This window comes from Varanus komodoensis, unplaced genomic scaffold (genome assembly GCF_004798865.1).
Source record: "Varanus komodoensis strain SLA01 unplaced genomic scaffold, ASM479886v1 scaffold77, whole genome shotgun sequence".
Taxonomy (NCBI): Eukaryota; Metazoa; Chordata; class Lepidosauria; order Squamata; family Varanidae; genus Varanus; species Varanus komodoensis.
In genome coordinates this window covers 1,595,598-1,605,608 of record NW_025336442.1, presented here as the reverse complement: position 1 = coordinate 1,605,608, position 10,011 = coordinate 1,595,598, and the positions used below count along the sequence as shown (strand labels likewise).

General features: G+C 56.9%; 1 protein-coding gene across 1 annotated transcript in view; it reads left to right on the top strand.

Moving 5' to 3' along the window:
• Window positions 1–7,343: 7,343 nt before the first annotated feature.
• Window positions 7,344–10,011, top strand: part of LOC123035152 (torsin-1A-like) — a 7,874-nt gene continuing 5,206 nt past the window's right edge. Inside the window, exons 1-2 of the mRNA XM_044453055.1 lie at window positions 7,344–7,442; window positions 9,861–9,916. Coding sequence (XP_044308990.1) covers window positions 7,344–7,442; window positions 9,861–9,916 — 155 coding nt within the window. The remainder of the gene's footprint in view (window positions 7,443–9,860; window positions 9,917–10,011) is intronic.

Genomic DNA, 10,011 nt, shown 5'->3' with positions numbered 1-10,011 from the left:
AGGGGTGCTGCGCTTCCTGCAACCAGCAGCAGCTCTGCTTCCTTCAGAGTTCTGAAACGGGTCTGTGATAGAATCTGGCAGCGAAAGGCAAGGCTCCATCAGTGATTAAGCGCACGAAGCATCTGCTCCAACCTCCGGCAGTTTGCGCTGCACGTGTCCTCGGCAGCCGTGCTCGGCTGGCTGACCGGCTGCTCCCAGGAAGCAGGGATCGAATCGCAGCCTGGAGCCAGCGCGGGAAATTCGGGGCCCCAGCTGGCCTGCCGGGGTTCCCAGAGGGGCATGCCCCCTTGGCCTCGCCCCACCCCCTTTCCCAAGACCACCCCATTTGGCAGTTGCCTGGATGTGTCTCAGGAGAAGCTCCCGGCAGGAGCAGTTCCACGGCTGCCCTGCCTCGTCCCCAGGCACCGATGCAGCTCCCGCAGACCTGGCCATCATGGGCATTGAGCCCACGATGCCGGCAAGCCCCTTGCGGGAGTCCCCGAGGAGCGTCCTCCGCCTGGCTACCGCCAGCGGTGGGCGCCATCCTGCCGGTGGGGCCCAAGACGCCCTCCCGGGACAGAGGGGTTCTGTTCCCATGCGCCCGGCGGTGGGCAGGGCCGCGACAGAGCAAGGGGGCTGCTGGCAAGTGGGGGGCGCTGGCAGGCTCTGCCTGCTCATGGGGGAGCAACGCGGTGGCGGCACAGAGCCCCTCCGCACCAGGCCCTCGCTTGTGCCCCCGTGCTCCCGTGTCGTCGCAGGACACGCCCCAGAAGCCCTTGGATGGTCTGGCTGGCTCTGTGGGGACGGCAAGGGCAGGCTGCCCAGGAAGGCCTCTCCCTCCACAGGCCAGGCCACAGCAGAGTGCCTGTACGCCTGGCGGGGGCCGTGGCTTGCAGGCTGCGTCCTCAGCTTCTCCGAGCCGCAGTGGGAGGGAGCCCAGGACACCCGAGGATGCCGATTTGTGTAACATTTGCCTGTGGAAGTGTGCGTGTGTTCGTGTGCGCATATATGCAAATTTAGGAGCGATACGAAAACTATAAGCTGTCTTGCCACAACAGAGGGAGCACCAGGTGACCTGAACTCCTACCTGTTCAGTTAAGTGGGCTCTGGTGGCCCCGAGGCCGAGCTCCACCATTCCCCTCCCTCCGACCCCATTTTCCCACCAGCTGCTCTTGCGCCGCCACCTCCTCTTCCTCCTCCCCGTGGCTCCCAGAGGGCCAGAGAGTGTGGGAGTGAGCCAGCTGGGGCATCTGCCGCCCTTCCCCAGCCCCTCCACCGTCTGGACCACAGGGACAGGTAGGGAAAGGAGCAGAGCAGGCTGCACGGGGGGAGCCGGGCGACTGGGCACAGGGACCCTCCGCCAGGAAGTGCAGCAGGCCAGCTGGGTGCTGGAGAGCTGGCTGGGAAGCACTTACACACAGCCAGGGAGCTGTCAGGCCGGCCGGCCCCAGGCGCCAGGAAGCCCTCTGGCAGGATGCTCCTTTCCAGCGAGACGGAAGGTGCTGCCAGCAAGGGCACGGCCTCGCGGCACACAGAATGGCCTCCGCAGAGGGGCCCCCACCCGGCAGTCTGGCCATGCGGCCCCCAGTGGCAGGGCAGCGCCTCGTTTCAGATCCACATCACAGCCAGCTCAGCCCTCCTGCTCCCCGTGACATAACTCTGCAGGCCCCCCATGAAGCTTGTGGTGCACAAGCCCCTGATGCCGGGTCTGCCTTCCGGGAGATGCCATCCCAGGCCCGCCAAAGTCTCCTCTCCAAACCCTCCCCTTCCTTCCCATCTACAAACCCAGCTGATCCCACACAGATGGTGCCACATGAAAAGCAACACCCGTTCTTAATTGTAAGCTCTGATTAGAATTTGGGTGGCACTGCTGTTAGAGGAAGCTGCCTCCTTCCAAACCAGACCGCCGGGTAATCAAACCCAGTCACACTGACCCAAGCCTTCCCGCACCCGGTGCCCTCTGTTGACCATGTGACACAGCGGGGGCGTGGAATGCCTTTCATCCCGAGGGCGGGACCCTCCTCTGGAGAAGCTCTCGGGGTCCCGGTTCCAGCATTCAGCAGGCCAAAGCCAAAAGCAGTCCCCGAAATACAAGAGTGCCCAGCATGGCAAAGCTCCCAGCTCTTCCTGGCGGGAGCATAAAGCCGCGGAGGGGCGTCCTAGCCTTCTGGAAGAGGCAGTCGGGGAACGAAGCTGGGCGTCACGGCTCAGGAAGAGGGGTGGCGCTCAGGACAGGGGCATGGCCCCTGGAGACTTTGGCCTGGGACCCAAAGGTCCCAGCAGTTGCTCGAGAGCAGAGAGCCAGGATGGCATGGCAGCTCGCGTGCGGGATGGGGCCTGGTCTCGGCTGCAGAGCCCCTTGGACAGCCCTGGGCTGCTCAGTGGCTCCCTCCCTCCCTCCCAGGGCTGCTGTGAAGGAAAGATGGCGAGGAGGCGCATGCAAGCTGCCCTGGGTTCCTTGCTGGGAAAAGGCGGGGCAGAAACATACAGAAGAAAGGAAGCGAGAGAGGGCGCGAATGGTGCCTCCCTGCAGGCTAATTAGTGCTCCTGGAAAGACCCGGGCCTACCTGGTGCACGAAAATTTCTTCCCCCAGTCCTGTGGGGCCAGTGAGAGCTATGCTGGACTCTGCATAACCTCTTAGGGAACACGGCTGTCCTGGTATATCTTTAACCAAAAGAACAATCACCCTCCGGGTGTTCAAGACCGGGAAGGCCAGGCTATTGGAGAGCTAATAAGTGCCAGGGAGCCAGAGGCAGCTGCCGTAACCAGCGCGTAACTGGGGAGGAAGTGGGGCTCCCGGGTCAGTTCGTGCAGGGGCTTTAACAGGAGGCAGTTCGAGCTGGCACCAGGAGCCGGGGAGCGCTCACGCCCCTCACCTGCCCGGAGCCCCGCGTGGCCCTCCTCTCCCCATCGCAGAGGCCGCCTGCTCTGGCTCAGACCACCGCGCCCAGGCCAGCTTCCCTCCAGACCTCCGATCAGCCTCGCCAGCTCTTGGGGCCGCTGCGACCTCCGAGCAGCTGATCCTGCCCTGCAGGAAATTTATCTTGCATTTTCTCCCAAACTGCGTTTTGCTCATGCTGCCACCTACTGGTGACTGCCGGGCGATTTGACCGTTGCACCCGCTTTGATTTCCCTGGCATATCGACCAGAATCCCCCTGTATTCCAGGGCTCAAGGAAGCCCAGTCGGGGTTGTCCTGGCCACAGCCTTGCAAGGCAAAGACAGCATCAACCAAAACCAGCCCTGGGCAAAGCCAGCACTATGCGGCAAAAGACAGACTCAGCCCCAGGTCAGGAAGTCCCCAGTCTGAATGCCACCAAGTCACCCTTCTCAGCCACAGCTCCCCTCCAGTCCACCATCCACACCATGGCGGGCAGGGATAATGACCTCCCATACCAGGCTGTTGTAAAGGATGACAATGATCCTTACCATCGTGGAGGTTGACATGTGATGAGTTTGAAATTGGATGAGGCCGGGAACCTAGGGGTATGGATCAGAGTCACCCCCTAGAAGTCGAGGGGCTCCTCAGGGCACTGGATGTTACAAAGGCGCCGGGCCCCGATGGGTTACATCCGAGAGTACTTCAAGAGTTGGCAGGGGTTCTCTCACACCCGCTGGCCTCCATTTTTGAGGCCTCGTGGAGAATGGATGAAGTTGCAGAGGACTGGAGAGTGGCATCAGTGGTCCCAATTTTCAAAAAGGGTAGTAGAAAGGACACGAGGAATTATGGACCGGTTAGCCTTATGTCCATTGTAGGAAAAACAATGGAAAGGCTCATAATAGAGAGAAATCTAGTGATGCTAGATAGGGAAGGGAGGCTGGCAGCCACACAACACGGCTTCCGTAAAAACAGGTCCTGCCAGACAAACCTTGTGGAATTCTACGACAAGGTTTTGAGATGGCTAGATGGAGGGGATGCAGTGGATGTGCTATACCTGGATTTCAGCAAGGCCCTTGAAAAAGTGCCCCATGATATCCTGGTGGAGAAACTGAGGAGTTTTGGGATACACCAAAGCACTGTCCGGTGGATTAGGGCATGGTTGACTGACCGAAAGCAGAGGGTAACCATTGGTGGGGAATCATCGGGATGGCGGCCAGTGATAAGTGGGGTCCCCCAGGGCTCTGTCCTGGGGCCGATCCTGTTTAATCTTTTCATCAATGACAAGGAAGAAGGGGTGAACAGTCTGCTGATCAAATTCGCAGACAACACTAAAACTGGAGCAGTGACCACAACTGAGGAGCAGGTACTCCAGATCCAAAAGGATCTGGACAGACTATGGAAGTGGGCAAGAGACAACAGGATGGCGTTCAATGTGGATAAGTGCAAGGTCTTGCACTTGGGGCATAGGAATGGGTGTCATAAGTGCAGGTTAGGGGACAAGTGGCTGGAGAGCAGCCCTTGTGAAAGGGACCTCGGGGTGCTGGGCGACTGCAGGCTAAACATGAGTCAGCCGTGTGATGCGGTGGTCAAGGGGGCAAACGCCAACCTTGGTTGCATAGCCAGAAGTGTGGCTTCTAGATCAAGAGAGGGATTACTACCACTCTATATGACTCTGGTGCGCCCGCAATTGGAGTATTGTGCTCAGTTTTGGGCCCGTTACAGAAAGGATATAGCCAGGTTGAAGTCCATGCAGCGAAGGGCCACAAGGTTGGTGGCCGGTTTGCAGGGGAAGCCGTATGAGGTGAGACTGAGGGAACTGGGTCTCTTCAGCCTGGAGAAGAGGAGACTCAAAGGGAATCTGTTGGCAACATACAGGTATGTGAGGGGATGTCACATGGAGATGGGTAGAGACCTGTTCTCCCCTGCAGAGGAAGGCAGGACACGCTCCAACGGAGCCAAGCTCAGGGAACCAAGGCTCAATTTGGATGCCAGGAAGCACTTCCTGACAGTCAGGACCCCGAGGGTGTGGAATGGGCTTCCCCGGAAGGTGGTTGAGGCCCCATCGGTGCGCGTGTTCAAGGATAGGCTGGACATGCACATGGTGGGCATCTCATGAGCGGAGCCGGCTGGAGCCGGGGGTCTGACTAGATGGCCCTGGAGACCCCTTCTGACTCGCTCTGTTTCTATGTTTCTATGTGTAGGTTGGAGTCACTTTGTGATTGCTTTCTGCAGAGGAAAGTGCCAAATAAATTGTCGTCGCTGTCATCATCGTCATCGGCTTCATAATTGTAAGGCAGCCAGGAAGAATCTGTATTCTCACTGCCAAAATTCGACCCGGAGTAGAGGGCAAGAGTGACCATGGTTATCACGGCCAGCACAAAGAAAGAGGCAGAACAAGAAAAGGGGAACGCAAGAGGCCTCCTCCAGAAGTTCCAAGCAATTAAAGGGAAATTCAAACCTAAATTAGGGATGCTAAAAACATACAGGGACCATACTCTCTCATGAGGGGAAGAAATAGAGAAGGTGGAAGCAATATACAGAAGAACTACACAGAAGGCATAAAAGCATCAATGAAAACGTAAATTTGACTCCTTCAGAGAGGAATCCTATGTGGGGCAGCCTGCAATATTTAGAAGCGAACACTGCTTTGAATGCACTTTGAAGGAACAAAGCCCTGGGATCAGAGAGTCATAGAAGAGCGGAGCTGGAAGGGGCCATGAAGTCCACCCCCCTGCTGTGGCAGGACACAGCGTTGCACCGTCCCACTCAGAGGGCTGCCCGGTTTCCGCTGAAGGGCTCCAGTGTGGGGGAGCCCCCCGCCTCTCTCCTGGCCCAGCAGAACTCCCACAGTGTCCAGCCAAAAGGACACACCACCCCGGAGAGACATGATCTCGGGAGCTTCACTAACTAGACATTGTGGAGCCCCTCCTCTGCAGCTGCCTTTCCCAAGCCCCAAGTCCGCTGGCCTGCAGCTCCCGTAATCCCCGGCCCGCAGTGCCACTGGGGAGGAATCCTGGCACTGGAGGCCCGCCCGCCCGCCCGCCCGCCCAGTGGGGCAAGGCTTTCCTTCAGCGCACGGTCCGAGAGCCCAGCCCCTTGCCAGGAGCGCTCACACACCGTCTGCCTTGCCCGCTGGGCGGGCTAGTGGCCCTTCGCCAGGGCCATGCCGGAGCCGGTCTCCAGGAGGGACAGAGCTGCGGGAGGGGCTCCTCCGCTGCCGTGGCTGCCGGAATCCGAGAGTGGCGGAGGAGGAGAGGGTGCCCCAGAGGCGGGTAGGCGACCGTGGGGTGTGGCTTTGGAAAGGCTGGAGAGCTCCAAGGCATCCGGGGCAGCGGGTCCGCAGCTCACATCCCATATTTCCACCAGCGGGGAGCACACGGCACTGCCCATCGCAAACTGCAGGGGGAAAGAAAGCGAGTGAGTGCTTTTGATAAAGGGGCTGTTCTGGTTGTGCCTTGTTGGGGAAATCCGGAATAAATGCTGCCAGAAAAAGGTGCTTATAAGGGCCTTGGTGTTATAAAATCAAACCTGCGCCCCTTTCTCAGAAAGCAGCAGAATTTCAAGCCAGGTTACAGCTTAGCATTGCTGTTCCTTTAAGAAGATGGAATTCCTAGCTGGACTGAGAAGCTGCTGGAAGCTAACCATATCTGTGGGGAAATACCAGTGTTCCCATCAGTTGCAGAGAATTGAGACAAAAGTGTCCATTTGTTTCTGAATGGACCCATTTTATCATCCAGTTCAACAGAGGCAAGTGCTTGCGCAGTGTAGTTATCAAACCAGTTTTCCTGAACGGTTCCTCAATCAGACACATTTGCACATTAAGCAGACACACAGGCTGATCCAAACTGCCCAGAATTCACTTAATTGACTTGGCAATAAGGCTCAACCAGGGAAATTCTCTATTCTGTTGTCACAGGCAGTTCTGATCAGTTTAAGGTATTGTTCTGTGTACGAAGACAGAGATGCTACCATGTTTACATTATCTGGAAACCTCATACTCTGTACATGATTGGAAGGTTATAAAAATATCTGTACACAGGCTATGATTTTGCAGTTGGTGGTGGAGAGCTCTACCCAGGAGCACGCTGCCATAGGTCGCTGCAGGGGCCTGGGTGATCTCACCCATAAAAACGCCGGGGTTCAAGGCGATTCAGCCTTCCCTGCGGGTATGAGTATTCATTCCCACCATCGGTAAGGAGACTGTGACAGCCTCAGCTTGGCTGGCTTGCTTCCTGCCCCCACTTGGGTCAAAGCCTGTGGTCTGCGGGCTTCCAGGGTGGAAAGCCGCACCAGGGCGGCCTATTTTATATTGTATAGTTGTATTTTATTTTAATGTATATATTTTAATTTTTACTTATGATGAACTGATGTATTGTTGTAAGCCGCCCCGAGGCTTTGGCAAATGGGGCAGCATAAAAATGTTTTAATAAATAAAAAATAAATGAATAAAAAAAGGCGTGCAAAAGACCAGTGCCAGCTGGGAATGCCGGCAACTCAGGCTGTTGATCGGCCATGGGAAGAAGGGCATGAGGAAGAGGAGGAGTACGCCATGGCAGGAATAACCGTGTGGGGAACATTCCCTGTAAGAGCACGTTTGCTGTTTAAAAGCCCCTTCAGCGGAGCTGTGCTTGGAACACTTGCAAGGGGCCAGTCCTCGCACAACTGGCCCTTTCCAGCGCACAGAGCTCTTCTGCACTCAGGCAGGTGGCTGTCTCTATGCGCAGCAGCCGTGGGAAATTTCAGGAACAGCGTGCGATGAGCTGGGAAATGGGGATGCCTTCCGACAGGGGATGGTCTCTCGTAGAAAAAATGAGGACACTCAGGCACCCTACACCCCTCTTCAGCTCCAGACAGACAAGGTTCCAGAGCATAGGCTGAGTTTTTTATAAGTTCTGGGTCACGTACACAGTTTCAGGGCTGTGATGAGATTCTGAATGAATGAGAAGGCGAGGAGAATGGGAAATCATAAGAAACAATGAGAAATCATTATAGACATCAGGAAAACCATCATGACCCACTGAAGACTTGAGTAATCAGGAGCTACAGAAATCTAACAGGTTTAAAATGCGCTTTCTTCCATCAGAGATACAGAACTCCTTAAGCCAATGATGAGCTGGTTCAGTAGTTTTACACTGCAAAGGAAGCACAGCTAGGAGCTTGCCTGATTGTTTACATAACGTGGGGATGTTTTTCCATTTCCCAGGGAAGGAACTGGAAAGGAAAAGCCCTGCAGATGTGGGGGAGGGAGACGACAGGTGAGGCTCTCCACATTTTAACGTACAGAACATATAACTTTTTTTAGGGCAAGTCCATCATCTGCAGTTTGTCACCAGATCCACTCAGATGCTCAAAAGAGCATTATTGTTCAAGATCTGGTGAGCCCAATTATGCCTGCAATCATCCCGTCCAGGTTAGGGCTTTCACTGTGGGGCTCTGTCCGACATGTCTCAGCTCCTTGACTGTCCCTTCCCCTCCCGCCTTACCTGGCTTTTTGATCCGGCTTCTCTTCTGCACATGGACAAATGCCGCTTTGTACTTCTCTGGAATGGTTTTGCATGGACCAGAGGCCCCGTCTCACCGATTTGCATCCCAGCTCGGCTCAGGCGATGCTACCCGATTCCACGAGATGCTCCGTATCTGGTTCCCTTGCAAAACGAAACGCCTTTGTCCACTGATCCCTCTCAAATTTCTTTGGAAGAGTGAGAAGGAAGTGACGGAAAAGCAAGAAGTAGCATGAAATGACAAAAGAAGCAAGAGCAGGTATTTGTTCCTTTGTTATGTTTTAAACTTCTTTTGTCCTTGCGTCATTTTTTGGATGTTATGAAAATTCAGCACTTTGGTGCACCCCCCCCCCCCCAAATCCCCCGCAAAATGGCATTTGGCCCTTGGACTGGGAGAGGTCACACCACGCTTGCTCCCAGGGGACCCCCTGGCAGGCTTTGGGCACTGCAGAAAGGGCTGCAGATCACAGAGCAAGGTCTCTCTCGTCTCCTTTGTGGACTGGAACCTCACAAGAACCACTTCTCTGCCCTCCCCATCACACGGACCGTGATCCTTCAGGAAAATCAGCCTCTGCGTGTGAGCTCTGGTATCGTGGTAAAACTGGAAGCAATGGGTGCTCTTGGTGTCCGTCTCCAGAGCGCCTGAGCGTCCAAAATGTGCAGATGGGAACCTATCCGAAGCTGTCAGTCGGTTAAGTCTTCCTGATATGGTCAACAAGTAGTCTATCTCAGCCTCCTAGCCATTTTATGTGCTGTGTTGCATAGAGCTTGTGCTCACTTTATCCTGATAATTGCCAGGCTGCATGTTATCTAACGCTCACAACCACAACCCTGTGAGGTAGGCGGGGCTGAGTGTCTGTGAGTTACCCAAAATCAGCTGAGCAGGTACAAGGCCCTGGTCTCCGGAACCTCAGCCCGGGGCTCTCGACAACTCCGCGCCGGTCCTCAGGAATCGTTCCCAGCCCTGCCTGCGGACGCCGAGAATCGAGCCAGGGCCCATCCGCACCTTCCCAGGCCAGCCCAGTGCCCTTCGCTCGGGGAAAGGCAGCACCATACGGGGCCCGGGCTTCGCCAGGTGGCCCCGACTGCGGCCCCTTCGCAGCCCTTTGGGAGCAACTTCTGGGGCTTGCTTTACGTCGCCCGCACAGCGCTTCTTTAGGCAGCTGCAGCGTTTGATGCCCTTGGGGCGGCCTGCTCAGCACAAAGGTCGCAGGGGAAACGCTTCCCCCTGAGCGCTGCTCCCGCTGGGTTTGCCAGCTGAGCTGTGGCGGCGGGAGAGGCGGCGGGAGAGGCCCGACGGCTCCCGGGCCCGCCCGCCCGACGCTCCCCTTCCACTCCAGGGCTCCCGGCGGCTGCAACTCCGAGCATGCGCCGACAGGGAAAAAAAACAAAAGCCCTGCAACTCCCAGCATCCCTCCTGGAAGACAGGCTGGCTGAGGCATGCTGGGAATTGTAGGGCTCTTCCCAGCCTAAACGTGCCCACTCCTCTGCCTGCTTAGGACTTCTCGGCGGGCATTCAGGGCGCTGCACCCTCCAGGCGCAGGGGCGGCGCCGGGTATCCAAACTGCTCCCGCGGGGGGCCCCCCGGCGGCCGCGTGGGCTGGCGGGCGCTGCGGCCGGGGGCCCCGGGGCGCCACGCCGGGGGAGCCC